The sequence below is a fragment of the Melospiza georgiana genome, chromosome 20, assembly GCF_028018845.1.
Source record: "Melospiza georgiana isolate bMelGeo1 chromosome 20, bMelGeo1.pri, whole genome shotgun sequence".
NCBI lineage: Eukaryota > Metazoa > Chordata > Aves > Passeriformes > Passerellidae > Melospiza > Melospiza georgiana.
Window position 1 is genome coordinate 5,074,320 of NC_080449.1, and position 23,429 is coordinate 5,097,748.

The window sequence follows — 23,429 nt, forward strand, 5'->3', positions numbered from 1 at the left end:
GACAGCAGGGCCCTGGTTCTGTGCGGAGCCTTGGGGCACTCTGCCAGGGAAGCCACAGCAGCAGCTGTCAGTGTCTGCACACAATGCTGATGTGGCCCCAGGCACTTCCCCTGAGATCCCTGTCCAAGGGTGACTGACACCTCTCGGGAGAGCCTGGGTGAGAGTCCCAAATGGCTTCATGTCAGTTTGGCTTTTATTTCAAACCTAAAAACAAGTTTGACTACTTGGAAGCACAGGGGGATCCCTTTGGAGTGGCTTTGTCACTGCAGAGGTGACAGGGATGGGGGACAGCTGTCAGCTCCAAACAGCTCAGGCTTGTGCTGCTTTCTGATGGCAGGGGAGAGCAGCAGGTTCTCTCCTTGTCTCAGGAGGCCAGACAGGAGTTTGGATTATTTGTAGAGCTGCACTCTTTCTATGGAAGTGCTTTGGTGTCTCACCCCAGACGTGACAGAAAATCCTTTTTCTGACACTGTTCCTTATGAACCTTGGTGGGTTTGGTAGCTGCTGTCCAAATGATGATGGTAGGGGCCCGACATGGCTGTGCTTAACTTGTGAGCCAAAATTACGGCTATTAGGATTGAAATTGTTTTGAGCTCTCCCTTGCTGGCTGTGGTGGCTGTAGCCATGTGTCTTTTTCCAGACGGAGTCCAGCGTCACCATGACATGCATGGATGGGAAGTGGAACAAGCAGGTGACGTGTGAGCCCGTGGACTGTGGTGTCCCAGACCAGTACCATGTCTACCCTGCCACCTTCAACTGCAGCGAGGGGACCACCTTTGGCAAGAAATGCTCCTTCACTTGCCGGCCTCCTGCTCTTCTGAAAGGTATTGGGGGGTGTCTGTGCAGTGACCTGAGAGACACAGCTAACACAGACTGCTCTCAGGAATACATGTTGCTCTTGCTGTTGGTTTAGAGTTATTCATGATATTTTAAGTAGGAAGAATTATGGGACTCTATGGAAGGTTTATTTATATTAGAAGTTAAGTTCTTATGCATCTCTCTATTACCTTGCTTTGACCTTTCCTTGATCGTGGCTGGCCAGGCAGTAATGACAGGGAATATTGCTTCCATACAACCAAAACATGGAAAAGTCATGGGGATAAATCAGATTGAACTCTCTCATCTTCTTTCCCATGCTTTGTCTATTTCCACTGTCTGTTTCCCTTCTATGCCTCCTCTATGTATTTGGAAAGACAAGAGAAGACTGAAAAGCCCCATGTCCCAATGACACAGACCCCCATCACTGTTTTTTTCTAATTCAACATCACCCTTCTCCTTTTCCACACTCATTTTGTTCTACTCTGACCTTCTTGTCCTCTTCTTGTTTGGCACTCATTACACTTTCCTTTTTTCTTTTATTTTTTCCCCTAGAAATTACACAGCTTGCCACCCTCTGTCCTCTCCTCCTTGATCTTCTTCCCTGCTACTTTTCTGCTAACATCCCCATCCTCTTCTCATCACCATCAACTCTTCTGCTCACTGGCACATTTCCCTTTTTGATCTGGTCCTCAGGAAACAAGAAAAATGTTAGTTTGAAGGAACTTGTCCATCTTGTAAATAAACTTATCTGCTGTTGTCAACTCAGGTACAAACACTGTATAATTTTTTTTTTTTTTTGTACCCATGGTATCTCCTTCTCTGCTGGGATTCATTGCAAACCCCAAGAAGGAAGGCATGGGAAGTATTCTTCATTTCAGGGAAAGGCTATGTTGATTTCTTCATATATAAGCAAATTGCTTAATTATTTTTAATTCTGATGGGAGATAACCAAAACCAGCCAACAAAAAGTCAAAGTTATGACTACTCAAAAGGTTAAGAGAAACTTCACAACGTTATGACTACTCAAAGGATAGTTAAGAGAAAATAAGACTACTTTTTAGCAAAAACCTCCCTTTTTCTGTTTAGACACTCACAGGGCTATCTTCAACAAAAGGTGTTATTTCATTTTAAGTGCTTTAAATATTTTTGAGCGGGCGGTGAAAATAATTATAGTCATCATGACCAACAAGAGCCGATGACTCAGGCAGGGGTTAGCTGGAGGGATGACAACCAACCCCAGATCAGGGGCTGCAGCTCTGGTGTGTAGCATCACTTCACTTCTGTCCAGAAACACTGAGCTGTGAGGTAAAGGCTCCGTTTGGTGTAGAGCCATCACTGATGACTAATAAATGTTGCCACAAAGCTTCTGGAGAACAGCGTTGGAATGAGTCATGCCTAATTCAATCACTGACGTCATGACAGCCACTGTTGGTAATGTCACAGCTTATCGCTTTGCAGTGGCAAGTATGATATCACCACGGCTGGGCTGGGAGCTGCTGCATGAGTCAGAGCAGAGGAACATGCTGGTGCTCCAGAAAAGAGCTCCCTCCTGCACAAAATGCCTCTGCAATCATCTGCAGTTGGGGAGGGGAGAGAGAAATCCGGGGCTGATTTAATGTGGCTTCTCTTATCTTTGAGGCCAGGGCAGGAGGGCTCCTCCACATACCTTCCTGAGCCCTCCAGAGCCTTTTGTTTTCTTCTTCTTTGAATTCCAGCCTCATGCCCCGGCTCTCTTCCTCCCCTCGCAGAGAGATGGCATTGCTCCGGGGTTAGCAGTTTGTCAGTATTATTTCGGATAACTCCGAAGTTGGCTCACTGTTGAAAATATGCCTTGTGGGTTGAGAAGAGTTCCTGCAGCAATGCTCAGGGATTTCAATGGAATATTAGGGATTTTTGAAGGGTTAGTGGCTCATAGCTGTGCTTTGTTTCTTAGGAAAAGCTTATTCCTTTTCAACATATGGTATAGAATAACAAAGAATGTAAAATACACTGAGACTGGGCTACTTTTAGCTTAACCTTCTGAAGTCAAGTAGGTCATAGCAGAGGCAAATAGATCTATTGTACCTTTTACCTTTGAGGTGTTGGCCAAGAAAGCTTCCTGAGGAAAATGAGTCTCTAATGAGTATTATGAATCATATTTATCACAGTAGTCCCCAAGGACTGAGAGTCCCCAGCTGAGAATGGCTCCTCATTGTGTTGGAGTAGTGACTCTAATACTAACAGATGCTGCTCCAAAAGGTTCCAAATTGAAATAAAAGGGACAGATTCAGGGAAAAGATATAACACAGAAGCAGAATGAAGAATGTGATGGCACCAAACCCTCTGTTAAAGCCATGGCTTTGGAGAGGAGGGGGTTGATGTATGAAACAAGCTTCCTTTCAGAGAGGAACAAAATAAGGAAGAGAAATACAAAAGATGACAAAGCCCGTGTGGCTTCCCCTATGCTATAGCATTTCCTGAAATAAGCACTGCCTGCCTGTCACCTGAAAGCAGAGTCCTAAATGATTTAATGACATCATCTAGAGCGAGAGAACGCACAGGACATATGAATGTTCAATGCAGCTGAATTTGTCAAATCGACTGAGGGGGCTTTTGATATCTTATGGGTGTAACAACATTTCGAAAGAAAATAGTCCTGCTGAACGTCGTTAACTTTGCTCACTGTTCTTCTCAGGAAACAACAGCAACTTGACCTGCATGGAGGATGGGCTGTGGTCCTTTCCTGAGGCCCTGTGTGAGCTGATGTGTCGAGCACCCTCCATCGTCCCCAATGCGGATCTCCAGACCTCGCGCTGCCGAGAGGACAAGCACAAAGTGGGCTCCTTCTGCAAGTACAAATGCAAACCAGGCTACCACGTCCCTGGATCCTCCAGAAAATCAAGGAAGTACGTGAAAGACTAAAGCTATGCCATCAGCCTGGTTCAGAAAGCCATGAGTTACAATGATTTTGGGAAGGGGTTGTTTGTCGCAGACTCTGTGTGCCATAGGGAATAGCATGGAACAATTCCTTCATGCAGATAGCTGTGCAGGGTCAGTTTAGGCACCCAGCTCACTTAGGCTTCTTTAAAAATCCTGACCAGTGGTCAAAAAAACAGACTTTACCTTAGAAATACCCCTTTGATATGCAGCCTGGGGAGTCCCCTTTGAAACCCTGAAGAAAAGGGTTAGTGCTGTCGTATACTTCTGACTCTGCACAAACCCACTTCAAACCAACCACAGCCCACAAGCCTGGGAAGCTGAGTTCTTGGGAGATGTGTCCAAGGCCAAAAGAGGAGTTTAGGCTGGGCAGCTCAATGTTGGTTTTTCAAATAATTGTTATTTTTGCTCAGAGACCTCATGACGCAGATTCACAACTTGTTCCCCGAGTGTTAGAAGCTCGAGCACACCCATCTCCTGCAACCTGCTAGCAGAGCTCGGAGCCTTTAGAGGCTCCCTGCTGACTCAGCCACTCACTAAATGTTGCTTTTTTTCTGCACAAAAAAGGCGAGCCTTTAAGATCCAGTGCACGCAAGACGGCACGTGGCTGCCAGGCGCCTGCGTGCCCGTCACCTGTGACCCTCCACCTTCCAAGTTCCACGGGCTCTACCAGTGCTCCAACGGCTTCCAGTTCAACAGCGAGTGCCGCATCAAGTGCGAGGACGATGACAGCCAGTCGGTGAGTCTGCCTCACCCAAACCACCTCAGCCCACACAAGTCTGGTTTTTCATACCTTCCCTCTCTTGGAGAGGCCAAGGGATATTGAGCTCTTCCAAAACCAGGGAAATGCAAAAGGAAAAATCGTGTTTAAAGTTGAGGGAGAGCGTGGAAATATTATTTTTTTATGATAGTAGTGATTATTTTCTATGATAGTAGTAACAGTATTAACTATTACTTGTAGAGGATTAGAAGTGGCTGACTTACCATTTCTAGACAGTAAATGGCAGAAAAATCTGCCACAGTGGCTTTATCTGGCTAGAAAATCAGCAGCAACAAATCAAAGTAAGTAGAATATGAGTTATCTACACTTATCCCATATATTCATTCTGTTTTACCTCACTTTTCTCTCCAGTTCTTACCATTTTATCTCTGTGTGTTGTGTGATAATTTAGCACCATAGGGATTACAGCTATTCAGGTGAATTCTCTCTAAACTTCCATGTTTTTCTGGCTGTGAAGGTGTCATTTGGCATCAGAGGTCAGATCCCCATCTGGCACAAATCAGCATGTTGCCTTTGGCTTCCTGGGAGCTGTGTTCACTGATATGAGAAGGTCTGGCCTCTACTATCTTATTTAAAATGCCTAGTTTTCCTCACCAGAGGTAATTATAGTTTGTGAGATAAGTAACTTCTCCCAGAAGTGCTGCTGCTGCTCCCTCTGCTTGGGAAGAGAAAGTGGGGATGTGGAAGCTGCAGCAACTGCAGGCACTGCTTGTAGCAGGGTGTGCTCTGACAAGGACTGTTTCATATCATCAGAATTCAGATCATCAGATCAGAGCCTGAGAACCTTTAAAAAGGTACCAACCCTGCTCTAGGGGCAGTCACGTGAAAGACACCTCTGGTACCTGCTCCACATGTTAAAAGCTCCTGTTCCCTGTCCTCTGGCCTGCCTTCTGCATGGTGGCAACAGACAGAGCCCCAGCGTTTCACATCAGGGCACCTGGGAAAGTTTTCCTCGTTTAAGACTTGGAGTGAGGTTTTGAGCAGCGTGAAATGAGAAGTTGCAGGCAGAGGGGGTGGGAGCTCTGGGACACAGCAGCTGTGGCTTTGTGCATCCACCACTTGCTCAGAGGGGCAGCATGGCCCGTGCTGTGTTCCAGCACTGCCAGTGTGGGGAAATTGGGACATCCAGGGCAATGACAGCTGGTGGAATGGGCTTGTGTTTGCTTTTAAATGAGGTGAACACAGAAAGGAGCAAGCAGTGGAGTCAGGGTTACAGCAGTAATGAAGTAAGCTCTGGGAAGGAAGAGATACAACTCTGTCTATTCACTGGGAGGGAGAGGAGTGACTGCTCAGCTGCGAAAGCACCTTGGGCAAAGGAGCAGATAAAATCTTGAGAAAGGTATTTACAGTGAAAAGTATTTTCAGATATCTCAGAAAATAGGCTACAGAAGAAGAGCAAGAGCTCCTGGCACAAGCCAGAACCACTTGAGAGGTGTTAATTATTTAAGGATTAAACCCCACTAAGTCTCTCTCAGCTATATAAGGTGATAATACACGTTGCATCCAAGCAAGAAACCCAGCAGGGGTTTTCACAAGAGATTTTGCAGGTCAAGGGATGATGGACAGGATGTTACTATAGCAATGGATATCCTGGGATCTCTGAGTATGTTGCTGAAACTATACAGGAGTACCCTCAAGCACAGCCAGCTCCAGGAACATAAATCAGGTTTCATGGCTCATCTTTGAGAATCACATTTGAACCCTGACATGGAAATTGCAAGGGAAGTGCACCAACTTGCTAAAACAGCAAATTGTGCTCAATTATAATTTAGCAATTTATTCCTGACTCTGTCACCATGCTGGAAGACCATTACTTGGCTGCACATACAGCATCTCTTAATCACCAGGAATGTAATGGTCATTTAAGCAGGTACCTCCCCTGGCACCAGAGCAAGGGTCTTCCATTTCTGCATATTGTACACAAATCATATAAACAGTCAGATCTAAATTAATCAATCTCTGCCAAACTGGCCCTTAGGTGAGAATCACCAAGCAGGATCTCACCCTGAGTCCATCTGCTCCATTATTCCTTTCATACGATTTCCTTATTACTTCTGGCAATGGCCAGATGTCTAGAGAAGGGGAAGCAGGTCCCACACCATAGTCTGCTGCTAATACCACTTTACATCTCACTAAACACTGTGTTCATTAACAAAGATGAGCAAAAAAAGGGAAGCATTAGGATATTAAGGACAAGAGTACCACTGAAAGCTGAACCCTCTTCCATGCTGGTACCAGGGGCTTTTGCAGGTCCCTGTGCAACAATGGGTGTGAGTTGTGGGGCAGAGCTCCTCCAAAACGCTCAGCAGTCCTGCAGGGATCCCAGCATGGACAGCACATTAAAGAATCCCCAAAGATATCCTGCACAGTGTCCAAGAGCAGGGCGAGTAGACAGCAGACAACGTGTCTGGCGTGAAAACCGGGTGAGGAGAAGCAGAGATCCTGCATGATTCTCCCACCCAGTAAGGCCCCCACAGGAGTTTTGGAGCCCACCCACACCAGACATCCTCCTGTTGAATGTCCCACATTGCCCCATGGCAGCTGGGCCCGCAGATCCCACAGAACAGCTTGTTTGCACAGAAATCCCCAACGCCGCATGGATAGATCTGACAAAAGATTGCCTGCGCACTCCTTTGTTGTCTTTAAAGGGCATGATATTTCCCCTCGGACTTTGGTATTCATTCTTCAGTATCATACCAAGAATCTCTTCTATAAGAGAAATGTCATATTCTGTTCCTTGCCCATTCCCACACCAGAGGATCTTTTCGTCCTTCCCACCTGCCTCTGTGCGTGTCCATCTCAGCCCCTTCGCCTGCTGTCACTCAAGGCAGCCAAGCTCTGAAGAGCACGTTCTGCCCTGCTAAGCTCGTGTCCCACTCTCCCTTCCTCCTTCAGACGGCCAGTGGGGATTCTTTCTTTTTCAACAGAGATGATGTAACTGGTTTGAAAATGCAAAGAGGAAAAAGGCTGTCTGCATTCGACACCAACCTCTCTGTAACAAGGAGGAAGGCAAACAGGGTGAAGGCACCTCTATTGCAACAGGAGTGGGGCTGTTCTAAGGTGTAGACCTTGCAAGGGGCTTGTAAAGACCTTGAATTGCACAGAAGAGAAGAGATGTGTGTGTGTGTATCAACACTGTAGGTTTCCTTTTCTTTATTCTTTGGAAGAAAACTCCTTCTTGCCGCTCCTAGGACTGGCAATCCCAACCAGAGGCTTTTCCAGCTCCAACAGAACTTTGTCCAACACCACATCAGTGCTCACTCCTCATCTCTCAGCCTCTCCTTGCTATTTTTTTGTTAATTCTCACTATCGCCTTCCCTCATTCCCAGGGCCGTGGCAGCAACGTGATCCACTGCCGGAAGGATGGCACCTGGAGTGGCTCCTTCCACCTGTGCAGGGAGATGCAGGGGCAGTGTGCTCTGCCCACCCAGCTCAACAGCCATCTGAAGCTGCAGTGCGCCGGCGGCTACGGCATAGGTGGGTGACACCCACACCTGCCCCCAGGTGGGAGCAGGAGACCAGGGAGAGGATGGGGATGGAAGGGAGGGAGGGAGGGAGGAAGGAGTCCTTCAAGTAACCTGTTTGCCCAAGAGCCTGCTATGGGAGGCTTTTCAGGGAAATGCGTTTAAGAAAAGTGGAGCTCTGAGAGGCCAGGCGTCATGTAACATGCTCTGATTGCAGGCTCCTTGCAGGGCTTCCAGTTTCATGGTGTGCCTTCTTGGCCAGCTGGTTTTCAGGGGCAGCAACATGCCAGGCTGTGCCAGGGAGGGATTGTACCCTCTTTTGTTCTTACGCTTTTGTAATGCCCCACTCCTTCAGCCACATGCACAAACCTGTGCTCTAGAAGTTGAAAGGCAGGGAGCTGACAGGAGAATGCAGCACTAGGATAATTCAGGTCTCCCCAGAAACGGTATGAGACCAGCTGAGCATTCCCTTTGGTATGGCAGTTGTTTAGGAGCTGTTTTCAAGGGTCTGTTTTCCTTCTTCTTTCTGGGATACCTGTTCCCTGTGCAAGGGGTGATGACTGCTGTGCTCACGTTGGCTTTGTGTCACCCAGGCGCAGGGAGGGACAGACACTCTGACCTGTACACACCATATTGTACTTCCAGCCCCCATTTTGGGGGTCTCCCTGCTGTAAGGGCTGCAACAGGAGCTGCACTGCCTGCAGCCCACACAGGTTTGCGAGGCCCCTTCCTGCAGCCCCCCTCCCAGCCCCTGCCATCCCCCTCCTGCCTCCGCCTGTCCCTTTGAACTTGGAGAAATTTCCTCCTTGCGCGGCTCCCTCATTATATCGCAGCCATGCGCAGGACTGCGAGCCTCCTTGTGTTCCCTCCCCGGGGAGGAGAACACGACCTGGATGAGATCACCGCTCTGTAATGATGCCAATTACAGATCATATATCAAAACAATCCCGACCCGCTCCTCTCCACCAGCGTGGTGGAGCCCGGGAGAGCGAGCGGCTGCGGCGACTCTTAATGTGGAGAGGCGTTTTACCCTTGAGACGAGGTTACCTCCAGGGCCAGATAGGTTTTTGCAAGGAGAGAAACCCCAGTTCCTGGTTTGGAGGGCAGCGTCTCAGTGCTGGGTGCCTGCCAGCTCTGGCTCCTGTCACAGTGACTGTCAGCAGGTGCCAATCCCAGGGACTGGTGGGTCTGACCCTAGGATGGGACCACACAGCATCATGGAGGTGAGGGATGCATGGGGCAAACCCCGCACAGGAGTGGGGTTCTCTCTGGAGAGGGATTTGGAGCTCAGAGAGGGCACAGTGGCCCCGCTGGCTCTCGTTCTCAGCAGATGGAGACATACCACACACTTTGTAGGCTCACCCAGCACCAACTTTTGGGATGAGATGTTGGGGTTTTCCTCTCTTCTTTGCATTTTTTAAAGCCTGACCAAAGTCCTTTTGAAAAAGTGTCCACCACGCTCATGGAGAGGAGCCAGTCATTCACTCTGGGGGTGGTGTCAATAGGCCTCATCCAGTAGGTCCTTGGAGCCACTTCCAGGTGTCCTGGGAAAGCAAAACAAACCTCAAGCACTCCCCATCTTTCCAGCCTAGATCTGGCTGGTCCCACTGACTCCTCCAAGTGGAGAATGTGAGAAGGCAGAAGCAGGTGGGAAAAATAATAGCAACCAGTCGTGGTCACTATGAATCCCACACACCTTCAGTAATTCCTCAGACACCTAATCTGCCCTTCCAGGCTGAGGCGTGTGTTGAGCCAAAGGTTCAGCTCTCCAAACCAGTGCAGAGATTAATTCCTCCCTCAGCGCTGATTGGAGTGCAGAAATCCTAATGACATGTTTGCAGCAGCTGTGCCATTCAAGAGTGATTTTCCAGGGGGGAAATGGTAATGGTCCAACACACAAGGGCTTATGGTTGTGTCACCACAGGGCTCTGGGATATTGCTGCAGAGTATCACAGCATGTTTTAATAAAGAAAGGACAGGATTCCCACTGGGCATGACAGTTAATCAGAGAAAAAGCAGGTTTATGTGTGAACAAAGCCATCATTACCTTTCTGCGTACTTCTCATTGACTGTGGGACTTGGGTGATAGCAGGTCTCCAATATCATTAGGTTTGGTCACCCTTTGGATGATTATTATTGGATGTTTGTAAATCTGACCCACCAAACAATAGGTTTCTGCCATGTCACAGGTGAGATGAGTTCGACAGCCTCTCCCTAATCAGCCCCACTGCTTGAAAGAATAGTTGAAATGGAAAAAACCTTCACATTGTCTTGATCTGAAAGCGCAAAACCTGACCCCCTTCTTGGAGTTAATAGCCAGAGAAACACTTAGATTTGCAGCTTGTTCAAAAAGGCCTTGGAAAACCTGCCACCCCCACGCTCCCCTGCTCAGTACAGGGTTGTACTCAGCACTTCACGTGTGGCTAGGAGATATGTGATAGTTATGGTTGACTGCTAATTGCAATTTAGGAAAAATGAGCCGTAATCCTGTCCTTCAGCTGGAAGGATGCTGGAAGGGTCAGAAGCTGCCTGCTTTATCCTTTAGCTTTATCCCCTTTGTGTTTTGAGCAGGCACGGAGTGTACCACCTCCTGTCTGGATCACAGTCACGAGCCCATCCTCCTGCGCGTGAACGAGACCGTGCAAGACATCCAGCACTGGATGAACCCTCAGAGAGTGAAGGTCAGTGCCTGGCGACTGTCTGAACCACATCCTTTATTGCATGTTTGTGAGCAGTGAGTGATCAGTGTTACCTGTGGAAAATGGGGAATTTGGACCTTTAGGAAAGAATTCCAGATTTTTCTTGTGTTTGTGTCCAGTAACATAGTGGCTTTCTTTGCAAGTGGCTTTCTCTCCAAGTTGCTTTCTGTGTGTGTTTACCAAGTGAAAGTCAGTTCAAGGTAGAGGCCTCACATCAGTGGGGTTGGATCTGGAAATCCAGCAGGAAGACGTGATGGACAGCCAGAGAAAGGGCACTGGCCAGGCTTTATTTTCTTCCTCCTGTTCCGTATTTTTGCATTCTTTGGGTGGCAGGGCTGGATTTTTCTGCGCCGCTCCTGGATGACAAAAGCAGCTGATACAGAGGGTTTTTCATTTCCCGACCCCGCGGAGCTTGCTGAGCTCTCCCCCCGCCCCTCCGCCCGCATGCGAGAGCTGCCTGCTCAGCACAGCCCCTTCCAGAGGTCACCACTTCTCCCTCCTGCCTGCTGCAAACGCAGAGCCAGCACTAGCTGCTCACAGTCCTGAGCGTCCTCCAGCACACAGCAGTGCCAGCGTGCCCTGATGGGGACGTGCACACCACATGCACACACACACACACACACTCAGCCCCGCTGGCAGCAAACAGCTGCTGGGTGTCATGCCCACGCTCGGGTGTCAGGGGGAGGCACGCTCACCTAGCTCTTCCTGGAAACCCTCATGTTCCTACAAACAAACCAGGTGTTTGTGGCTTTATGGCATTTCTGCAGGTGTGGAAGTCTAACTGGACACACGCTCGAGCGTGTGGTGGAAGACGGTGGCACATCAGGTGTCACCAGGGTGCAAGTTACTGATGGTGCTTGAGCAAACACCTCTGGCTTTTACGTACTTGGGCCTGGCTTTGCGGGAGTCTGTTTTACACACCTGAACTCCATTAAGAAGGAGAACGAGCAGCCAACACAGCCCCAGCATGTCTTGAGCAGCTTTGACAGTCTATTTGCTTCTCTACATGCCTAAATGTACGCCTAGGGTTTGGGATTTTTGAAATCTGGCCTTGGCTGTGGGTAGCAAGTTGCTCCAGAACTCTCCACCACTTTGAACTTCACTGTTTCATGCAGAGTAAGAGAATAAATCTGGGAAAGGAGTGGGAAACTTAAGTCCAGATAATATGACAAGCTCATAATGTCCTTCCCAGCTTCCCATTCGCTCCAGACGCTGATGTTCTGTGACCGCCTTATAAGCCAAGGCTTTGCCAAGTTTCTGGCATGAAACATAAAGAAAACCCCTATCTCTGTATGAGGGGCAATTTCTCACTGGCCCTTTCCTGAGTGCCAGACTTTAAAGTGGTTTGTAATTCATGGGGAAATAAAGTGACAGCTTCCCTCCTGTTCTCTCTGCACTCCTTCACTTATTGATGCGGGTACGTGGAGGGAGCTGTAACGAGTTTTATACCTGCAGGTCTCTGGAGGGCTCATTAGGCAGCAGGGAAAACATAGAGTAGTAAAGGGGGAGACAAGGGGAGTGAGGGATAGAGGAGAAATCATGGTTTCCAAGAGCACAGCAGTAAATAAGCCCCTTTTTTCACCCCTGATGGTGAAGATCTTGCAAGAGCTTTAGGTCCTGAGCAGATACAAGTTCCACAAACGCTTTGTGACTAGAGAGTGAGGTTTGGGCTGGAGAACTCGTGTTGGAAGGGATTAAAAAATCCTTAATTAAAAAATTGGTAGCTGTAAAACATCCATCTTATCCAACTCTGCAGATAATGCGATGCCACCCATGGGGAGCAGAGCCTCTTGGGGCACCTCCAGGAGAAACGCTGCCTCTGGTGGGAGTGGGGACATCCTGGAGAGATGGGGCTGGGATGCCTTGGGGGAAGGTCCCCATGGCAATGTGTTATATATCATTAATAAGCCGTGTCTCTGTTTATGGCCAGTGACAGCTCTGCTGTTGTGCCATATGAGCACAGGGAGCAGCTGGTTGCATTTACACGGTGAGTCTTTGTGCACCTCGGAGCGCTTGAATGACGCAAAGGAAACACTTTTTTGTTGCTTTAATTTCAGGCACAAGTAAAGTACAAATGAGGGCAGGATGGGAAGAAGATAAAGGCAGGACTGATCTGTGGTGCTTACCTTTGAGGAGATGGGGACGGAGAAAACACAGGGAGAGCTGACAAGGAAAAATAAATAATTTGTCTGTAGCAGCTCAAGCAACATCTGTTATGGAAGCAAAGTGGAAAGAAGGAACTATCCCTTCTCTGAGGGTTGTTTAGAGCAGAGCTGTGGAAATCACTTGATTTTTCAGTTCACTCAAAGTTCTCCTGAATTGAAAAAAAAATCCTTAATCAAAGAGACCCTTTTGTTATTGTGATTTTTGGTGAACCAAAAAATTGGAAGAAAAAACATGTTGGTTTGAACATAACGTAGCATTTCATTTCCAAGAAGATTTTGTAAACTTTTTGTTTAGTGAAAATGAAGGAAACAAACAAAAACACAAATTAAATGTCCTCTCAAACAATAAACAACAACAGATATTTCATTTCACAAAATGTGTAAATATTTTTGTATTTTTCAGAATTAATTTAGGTTGAGTTGCTTTATTGGGTCTGAAACAGTTTGCTGAAATCAGTATAAGCTGGCAGTGTCTTCCAAATCAGAATTTTCAGCAAGAAAAAAAAAACAAAAAAATCACCTGAAATGTTCTGTACCTCTATTCTGCTGTGGGGTGTGCTCAGAGCAGCATTGCTGTCCCCACAATTTTCCCTTCATTGTGTGTGGCACAAGGAGCTGCTGAAGACACCGATGGATAGAGCTGCCAAGACTGACTGTGCAGGCAGTGGGGAGAAAAAAAAGGGAAATATCTCCAAGAGACAGCTTGACAGCTCTTTCCCATTGACTGCAGAGAAACAGAGCAGACACCTCATTTCTTAGGTTGTCTGAACTTGGGTTCTTGCCTTAGTGCTGAGTAGGGACAGGCTAAATAGTGTGCAGGCATGTGCATGCCTGGGAGAGTCTTCAAAGGGTCTGCACGTCCCAGCTCTGCTGGGCTGAGCGTGACCATGGCCCCTCTTCCCATGCAGGCTGCAAGCCTGGGATTAAAAATGTCCAGAACTTGTTAGTGGGAATGCTCCTTAAATACTCCCATAATCACTAAAGCTTTGTGCTTTTCCTCCTTCCTTCCCCTCCCAGTATTTTTTGTTCTGTTTTGTTTGTTTGTTTGTTTGTGGGGGCTTTTTAGGTTTGGGTTTTTTGGGGGTTTTTGTTTGGTTGGTTGGTTGGTTGGTAGGTTTTTGTTTGTTTGTTTGTTGAATTGTTTTTGGTTTTGGAGAGTTTCAGGCTCATTTTGTGGCAGGGAAACTGAGTCACGGAACAGTGATGTGACCCACTGTGGTGCAGCAGCTCCACTCCTGGGAAGGCAGGAGATCCCATTCCATCTGCAGCTATAGGAGGAGTCCCCTTTCCTGGCTGATCCTCTCACTCATAAAGCCCACGGTTAATTGTCCTGCTCCTTTAGTGCCTGAGGAGTGAGTTACTGAAAGCAGGAGATGTCAGTCCCTGGGCTCCAGCCTGGGGGGACACTTGACCCATCTGAGGTGGAGGAAAGCTCTCCACCAGCCTCTCTGGGGGAAACCTGATGCCCTTGCAGCCCACAAAGGGTTGACATCATTGTGTTAGTGCCACCACGGGAGGGAAGCCGGCACCGGAGGCACTGGGTCTTCCTTCACAAGGAGAAAATGACAGCTTGATTTGCTTCCTTGGCTCTTTGTCACCTACTGTGGGAGCACAGCCCGGCTCCCTCTCCCTCCACAGCAGATGGAGTCCCAGGCCCCCACACAGATGTGGCAGGGTGGTGTTCCTGGGCTGGGGACAGGACCCCAGTCACCCCACCTGGCTGCACAGCTGTGCTGCACGAGGGGAGCCCATGTCACCATGGGGGCAGCAGATGTCACCATGGGGGCCTGGGGCACAGGGGAGCACAGGGGAGGGACAGAGCTCTCAGGAGACAGTGCCAGATGGGTTTTATTCCCCAGGCACCATGTGGTGGATGTGGTGCTTCCATGCACCATGCCATCCTTTGTTGGCATTCTGAGTCTACCTGTCTGTGCACACCAACTCCATCAGGTCATCCTCATGTACCCACCTTCACCCATCCTTGCTTGCTTTCTATACATTTGTTCATTTCAGGTGCCCCATGCAGCACCCTGTGGTGCCTGTATGCCTGTTTGAATTGCAATAGGCAGAAACAATGCCCAGCAATCCAAATCATTCCCAATTTCTCGGTTTTACAGCCCAGTCTCTCTCTCTCTACTCACATTCTCTCTCCCAGTGCACTGCACACAGCACAGCAGCAAGCTGAGGGTACAAACAGGCTGGGTGGTAGGAACTGAGGGCTTGGAAAACCAGAAAAAGGGGTCAGGACTATGGCCTAGGGTCCTTCCTCTGCTTCCAGCTCCAGGAATGTTAGCAGGATTGAATTCAGCTCTAGTCGTCTCTGCGAGCAAAGGATGATCCAAGGAGAGGACAAAGTAACTGGTATGGAACTATGAAGCTTTTGGCATTTCCTCTCCAGAGGAATGGGAATGTCCAAAGGACTCAGTGATTCACCTGGCTCCAGGCTTTCCTGTGCTGTGGAGAGCATTGGCTCATTCCCATTCCCTGAGGATGCCCAGCCCAAGGCTGTGTTTGGGGTTGAAGATGACCTTGAGTGAGCACTCAGAGAGAACTGTCTGAGAAACTTCACCTCCCATCCATTCCTTTAAGGGATGTGCTGGTGTTTTAATACTTGAAGGGTCAGGAAAACAGTCAGTGCGTCCTCTGTGAGGGATTGCTCTCGTGTGGAAAGCTCCTCTCTGAAGAGCCTGGTTCAGGGCTATTTGGTTTCTTTTGTTCCCTCTGCATGCTCACACACTCACAGAGTGTGAGGTTTTGTAAATATTGATGCTTCTTACCAGGGCAATGTGAGGTGCTCTTTGGAAGTACACTTCTTCCACTTATTGTCTGCTGGCCTTGGATACAGGAGACAGACCCCTGAATTTTTTCCACTTTGTTCTAATTCTTGGGTTCAAATGCTCTTGAACCGCTTCCCTTGCTCTCCCCGCTCCCTCTCTGTCAATTGGCCTTGTTTATTTTCAAACCTAGGAAAGTTTCCTTTCTCTTCCCTCTGAAATGCAACAAACAGAAGGGGGTGGGGGCAGAGAAAAGCCCTCACCGTTTGTGGCAGGCAGCAGCCTGGAAATCTCCAGCTGTCTGTCAAGGGGGAACGTGTGACACCGCGGGGCCCCCGCACCTTGCAGCCTCCCTCCCTCCTTCCCTGGGGATAAACAACATCCTCCCCTCCCCTGCCACTTCTCTGCTCACACAGACAGGCCCTGTTGAGAGGCAGGTGGGGCAAGCTGGGCTTGACTAATAGTGGAAAATCCAAGAGCATCGGAAAGATAAACAGCCCGAGTCAGATAGTATAAAAGTCCTTTTTCCTAGCACACGCCAGGTAAGCCTCCAATGACAGGAACTGTAAAAACAAGCTGAGGTTCCCCCTGCAGATGGAATAAATTAGCCCTCGGATGAACAGGGGAAGGGATGGGTTGTGCGTTGGGTCTTCCCAAATGTTAATCCCTTCCTTCCCCAGGCCTCCATCCAACCCCAACCCCACGCTTTAGGTGAGTCCCTGTGTGTTCATCTTCCTCAACTGGACACTGTAGGGCTTCATCCATGGGCAACAACCCCAAAGGAACATTGGAGAGCCCTATCTCCAGGATCCCCATGGTGTGGGACCACCATCTCCACTGACCAGCCAAAGTTTTCATCCACTCTTTAGGTGTCTCTCTCTGTGTCATTATCTAGGAGAATGGTCATCATTTTTGCCCAAAACTGAGTGTGCAACTTATTTTCTATAGGCAAAGTTGGAAGAGAAATTATTATACAGCTCATAAAAAGTAGCCAAGGATGCTGTCCTGTCTGGGGGTTATTCTGAAGGTGTGTGGTGGGAGGTGCTTTTATTTAAGATGGTGCTAAAATGTGTCTGAAAATCCACCTTCAGCTGCTTCCATCTTCAATAATCAAAGGTAAGGTATGATGGGCAGTGAAAGAAAGCAATTCTTGGCAGCACCAAAGAAATCCCTAAATTAATTCCTAGAATGCCTCCCCCCTACCCAAGAGCAAAAGTGGACCTGTGCCTCTGCCTTTCCCAGCCACGTTCCCCCACCATGAGTGAAATATTGGGCATGACATTTTAGGAGAACCTCAAATATTATTTTAATCTCAAATGCTCTGTTATTGCAAGTGTCAAGTCCAACACTTCTTGTAAATACCTGGAGGACAGCCAGGTCCTGAGAACACAAGAGGTGTTAGGAACTGAACTTCATTGGTTAAGTACTGGAGAGCCATAGGAGCCAGCACACTGACTTTCTGTACACTGATTTCTTTGTCTTAACCTGTTGCTTTTTTTTTTATTTTATTTTATTTCTTCCCTCCAGAGTGTTGTCTGCACGGCAGGACTCAAGTGGTACCCTCACCCTTCCCTGATTCATTGTGTTAAAGGCTGTGAGGTGAGTTTGGCTTTAGCTCAGGTGGTCCATGGTGACTCTCCTAAATCTTACAGAAACAATCACTGCAGGCACGTGGGCTGTAAATTCTGGTTTTCAATGACCACCCTATCACACAGACAGATTGCCTGCATTGGTTCTGACACTCAGTGGGGAAATTGGTGGTTTTCCCAGAGATGATGGTTGGTGACTCTCACAGGAGTTAAATGATCAAACGGCTCAAAAACATTGGTTGACCAAAAGAATTTCCCAGAATCTGGGAGTTTCTGGGAAGTTGCAAAAGCCTTGTCTTGTTTTTCCTTGATCTTGACTTATTTGAGGGACAATTCTTTCCAAGGCCAGCTAAGCTTTGGGCATTGGTGTGGGTAGAGAAAGTTTAGGACAGCCAGAGATGATACCACTGGGTGGACAGCACAGCTGGACATGGAGCAAATCACGCCTCCCTCCACTGGCCACCTCTGTCTAAACCAGAAAAGAAACAATCAGAAACACACAGTTACATTTCAGCTGTGATAGACTTTTGGAGTCTTTCAAGTTACTTGAGGAAAAAAGTAATTATTTTGAAGGACGTTGCTTCTGCCAGCAGCAATTTTTGAAATGTCTGAGAAGACTGAAGATGCTTCTGGTGGTTAAACAGGGCTGGAGCACCTCAGCCTGTGACATGGCACTCGTGTGGTTTCCATCATGAGTATCTCACCCGCAGCAAGAAGCGAGTCCTTGCGGCACCTCTGTAAGGCTGGGAAGCTCCATGTGCACTTTGGAAATGAGCTGGCTCAGGGCAGAGGCAGAGCTGTGTCTTCCCTCCACGTCCTGACTTTCTGCCCCGCTGACCAGGCTCTCAGCACCCAAGCACTCTGAAGTTATTTGCCCAAAGTGTCAGAACATGGGACTGAATTCCTGAATATGACACAAAGCTCCAGACCACACTGCTGCGGGATGTGATTTGTCTTGAAGTGAAAGACAGGTTTCCTTCGCATACAAATGTTGGGCCCAGGAGGGTAATAACTCTCCAACAATGTAATAGTTTCTGTCTAGCTGTTCCCTAAATGAAACGCATTCTGCTGTCAGGGCTCTGAATGTCATAAGCTGTCTCACGCATCGCATTCATGCAGGCTGGCTGGGTGCCCCCATTCTCCAAAGAGAGCTGAAATAAGATCCAGCCACCATTAAAAAATCAGCCATTCAGGTGCTGATGCACCACTGGGTGTCCATCCTCCTGCTGTTTAAGGATAGCTGTTACAGAGACAAACTTTGCAATGATGTAATAATTTACCAGAAGCCATTATTACTGACATGCTTCTTCTCAGCATTTTCTTCCTTTCCATCACTGCTAATTGCCAGAGCCCTCTGCATCAACAGGAACTTTCTTCTTTTCAACATTCATTCAGCAGTGTCACTGCATCCTAATCCATCATCTGGGAAGGCTTTGCCCAGAAAATTGATAATGGCCTCTAGCATCATTTTCAGAGCAGGATTCATGGATGGGCCAGAGCTTGGCATTAAGATTTCAGAAGAAATGCCATCTTCACCAAGCTTTTTTTTATTTTCCCCATGACTATGGAAACAGAGACTAATAAGCCAATAATGGTGGGCCATTAAGCTGATAAAACCCCTAATGTATGAGCATCCTTAGCATTAGGGAGGCTTCCCTGAACAGGAGGCTGTAAGTGGGACATTATTTGGCTCTTGGTGATCGCAGGGGGAACCCCTGCAGCTGCTGCAATGTGATTTTTTGTCGCTCCCTAGTGGCAGGAACCGAGGCTTATGAGTCAGCCTCGTACTTGCCTGCACCTAACTTGGATGTTTCAGTAGCGAACGAGTCCCTCTGGGCTTCCTGTATCATCCTCCAAAAATATCAGAGCACCGAGATGTTCATGAAGAGCAACAGAGACCTCACCCTCCAGGGTCTCCCAAACAAGGATTTTGGTCCCAAATCAGAATAGATGCTTTTTGTCCCATTCTTCTCCCCCTCCAAAGGATTGGCTTGTCTACTCTGTGCCAGAGCAAATTCTTCCACGAGTCTCTTTATGGATTTTCCAGCATTCATAGGTGTAGGGTAGAGGCATAGGGATGGAAATTTAAAGTCAAGATTTCCCATCAAGCAGGCAGAGCCAGGCAACACAAGAGAAACATGGAGAAGCCTGCAGAATTTCCTGTGAGGTTGAGCAAAGTTCACAGTTTTAAATATGACCAGCTTGGCCTCAAAATATCTCTTCATGTATTTATAAATCATTCCCTTTTAACTCTTGGAATATTAATTAAATTGGAAGGGGGCTTTCAAGTCAAAGCCTTTGCCTGTATAAATAAATCAATATCTGTGGAAATCAGTGGAGTTAATACAGTTTAGAGGGGCAGGAGCCTCACACTGTAACTCTGATTTCCTTGCCAACATTTGCAGTATCTGCACGTAATTAAACAAGTGACACTGAGGGAGTCTGTCACCTCCTGGTAGTCCTGCTGTGGTCTGATATTGCCATCATTGCCTGGGTTTCCTCTACCTGATAGAAATATTTAAATTTGCAGCACATCAGCAGTAAAAGTGTGCATTTGCCCCGCTCCATTGAGTCCATTTCAATTCTGATGAGTGTGGCCATGGTGAGCTCTGGGGAGAGCACGGTGATCTCTCATGGCTGCTTCGTCAGGTATCCATCATCTGGGACACTCTGGGTCTGCAACTGATGCAAAATCCTCCCAGGAAACCTCCCCAAGACATCCTGCCTGCTCTGCAGTGATGTCTTCTTGCAGGAGAGTCCCTGGTGTGTTTTTCTCAGTGCAAAATAAGTGAATTTTTCAATGAGCAGATAAAATGGGAATGGCCTCATGAGCCTGTGCATGGAGAGTTACAGAGATACGACTGTGCTCTCTGCTGATCATCCATTTTTCTGAGCTTTCATTGCTGCCTGGGATTCTCACATGTGGTATGGACCTTTTTAACTGTTAGGCATATCTTAGACTTCCAAGGAAGTCTAGGGGCTCCAATGTTCAATGAAAGAATTCAGGCCTTTCCTTCAGAATGGTGGTTATTATTCAGGCCCTGTGCAGCACATGGACTGGTGATCACATTGCCCAGCCTAATGAGCACATTTTCTTTTTCAAGGTGATTTATGAATTTCCCTTAACAGCTCCCCACAATGTCCCTCTGAATAATTGCCATTATCCCAGCTCTGAGCTGTGGAGTGGAGGAAGATCACGTGCCATGGCCAAGGTCCCACACAGTCACTGCTGTTCAGAGAACAGAACAGGGTCCCTGTGCTGAGCTCAGACCCTTCCATTCCTCCTGGTGATTTGTTTTGTGCCCTCGTTGCTGACACGTGTTGCGGAGTCAGGAGAACTCTGGTGAAAAGCTCAGCTATTAAAAGCAAGCCCATTTTGCTGCAATACATAACCTTCTTCTTATCCCACACAGTTTAGGAAGGTTAGCTTAAAATTATCAAAGGTGCCACAATTTTAGAGGCCTGGATGCTGTCTGTGGGCCTAGTCAAATTAATATTCCTGAAGCATCCTCTTATGTGGGATGTGAAGAGGCAACAAGGGCTCATTTCCCTTCCATCTACTGTCCTTTTTTTTGCTGTCTGTTTAGAAGGGAAAGGGGAATAATTATCTCTTGCTTTTCAGGGCAGCTGGTATGTTACAAACTATATGGCTCCTTCAAATATTTGTGGTTTTCTTCTGAAATATTGTTAAAGGTTTCGGGACTATAGAATCATAGAATGGTTTGGGTTGGAAAGGGCTTTAAGGTCATCCACTTCCACCACTTCCAATCCACCTCCCACTGTCCCAGGCTGCTCCAAGCCCTGTCCAGCCTGGCCTTGGACACTTCCAGGGATCCAGGGGCAGCTACAGCTGCTCTGTGCCAGGGTCTCACTGCCCTCACAGGGAAGGATTTCTTCTGGGCATCTAACCTAAATTTCCATTCTTCAAATGTGAAGCCTTTCCCCTTGTCCTGTCCCCACAGTTCCTGATGAACTGTCCCCCCGTAGCCCCTGCAGGCACTGGAAGGTGCTGTGAGGTCTTCACACAACCTTCTCTTCTCCAGCCACGACTTTCTCACTCTGTCTCCATAAGGAACGAGCTAATTTTATCCATGTTCACACTCTCAGCCTTTTCCTGCTTTTTTTCTTTTTTCAGCCTTTCATGGGGGACAACTACTGTGATTCCATCAACAACAGAGCCTTCTGCAACTATGATGGTGGGGACTGCTGCGCCTCAACAGTCAAGACCAAAAAGGTAGGGATGCCCCTTCCTCTTCCCATGGGAATTCCTTGCTGAGTGCTGCTTTGTGCCTGGAAAAATTATTTTTGCTCAAAAAAGAAAGATCCAAGGTCTCAGAAGGACCTTCAGCCCAGGCATCAGCTCACCATAGGCACTGAGTTCTTGCTGGTTCATTTATCATCCATCCTCAAGGCTCCAAAGGGAAACTAAAGGTTAGAAAATAGTTTTCATTAGGAAAATAGGAGAGAGCAAAAGGAAAGCTTCATTGTGGATCTGTTCTTTGATCCATGTGTACCCACGTGTGCCTGGCTTGCTGCTGACTGTCCCATCCAAGAGTGGGACAGAGAAGGATGTGGAGCAGGGCAGCAGGGCTGGGTGGAGATGTCAAATATTTTTTGCACAGAGACCACATAAACCTGCAAAAAGAGAAAGGCTAGTGACATAGATCTATAAAATCATTACTTAAGGTAGGCATGATGCTTAGGAAAGTAAAATCCACTGGTTTTTATCACTCAGCAGTGAGGGGGTGCAGTGGTAATTTCCTTGAAGCAGGATCCAAACAGACGAAAGAACATCCTTGTTGGCACAGTGTGTGTTTGAGTAATAGGATGAGTTGCCACAGAGCATTATTAAAACAAAAATATATTTGAAGTCAAAAAAGGAACAGGCTTATTTGTGTAGCTTTGCTCCTTCAGTGGCTGTTAGACACTGTGATCTGGATGCAGCTTCTGGCTGAGAAATATTTGAACCCTTGGCTGTTTGAGCCTGGGGAAGAGTCCCTCCACACACATTCCCCCTTTTTCTGCTTCTTTAACACAAATTTCTGTGCACTCTTAGAGACAGTGACTGGGGTGATAGAGCTTGTGGCTTGGAGCAGTACAACATTTTATATGTTTCTAACCAGCAGGGATTTGGAACTAGGTTCCTCCCAAAAAAATAAAGCAAATTTTATCATCTGCCAGGTGAATATTTTACCTTATGTTCCAGATTTGTGTATAGAACAGAATGAAAAATCCAGCTGCATTCAGTATCTGATAATTAATAAATAACAAAACCTGAGGGAGCTTGGGCTCAGCATATGACACCATCCATGTTACCAGCTGAGGAATGAGGTCCTCTCTCCAGCTTTGTCTGGAGACTTCTTTTCCTTGGTTCAGCATTGTGGGCTGTCTCTGGTCCATCTGGGACCAGAGAGGAAGGGGAAAGGAGATGGGCATGCTCCGGCAAGTGGAAGGAGTTAATTTCTCCTTTGGGGAAAATGCAGGGGAAGAGGTCGTTTCCCTAGCTGTGCTCTTTTTGGACAAACATTCCCCTTTATTGTTCCTTTTGAAAAAATCCCTGGGAGCTACATGCAGGGAAGCCCAGGCAGGGCAGCTCCTCATTTCCCCACGGGTGGAGTAGGGCATGGAGACCCCAAAAGGGGCTCCCTGGTGAAACAGCCACTGAGGAGATGAGCAGGATGACAGACAGACATCAGCTGTCTGCAAGAAGAGATTCCTATCTCTGGATGCCTTTCCACCTCCTTGGGAGGAGCAGCCCCAGAGCAGCACAGCTTGCTCGCTGACCTCCCACCAGCCAGGAGGGCAGAGCTGGAAGTGCCCGGTAGCTCAGCATGGTGTAGGTCTTCTCCTCCCAAAACAGCCTGCCTGGGAAACTTTATCTCACTGCCTGCAGGCTGGAGAGCAGGCGATGAAAAACCCCAAACAGTGTCAGAGGAACGAGAGCGAGGTGCCTGGGAGGGGACCGACCCAAACCAGCCCCATCAAGACAGGAGCTGAGGGCACAGCTGGAACAAGGGGGGTGTGAGAGCTGAGATGAGGGGGGGTGAGAAGGGACAGGATTAAGGTTTGGGAGCAGAATTTATTGCTGGGCAGGGAGTTGAGACCAAGTGGGATCTGCACAGAGTTGTGAACACTTACCAGCCAGGCGACTCACGCTCAAAATATCTGCTGCTTCCCTGCCACCCAGAAACCAAGTGACCTCCCAAGGAGGGGAAGCACTTT

The 23,429-nt window shown here is 47.8% G+C and overlaps 1 protein-coding gene across 1 annotated transcript in view; it reads left to right on the plus strand.

Moving 5' to 3' along the window:
* PAPPA (pappalysin 1) overlaps positions 1-23,429 on the plus strand; it is a 175,474-nt gene that overhangs the window by 143,092 nt on the left and 8,953 nt on the right. Inside the window, exons 15-21 of the mRNA XM_058038277.1 lie at positions 641-824; positions 3,494-3,704; positions 4,303-4,474; positions 7,846-7,993; positions 10,552-10,661; positions 17,146-17,217; positions 21,343-21,441. Coding sequence (XP_057894260.1) covers positions 641-824; positions 3,494-3,704; positions 4,303-4,474; positions 7,846-7,993; positions 10,552-10,661; positions 17,146-17,217; positions 21,343-21,441 — 996 coding nt within the window. The remainder of the gene's footprint in view (positions 1-640; positions 825-3,493; positions 3,705-4,302; positions 4,475-7,845; positions 7,994-10,551; positions 10,662-17,145; positions 17,218-21,342; positions 21,442-23,429) is intronic.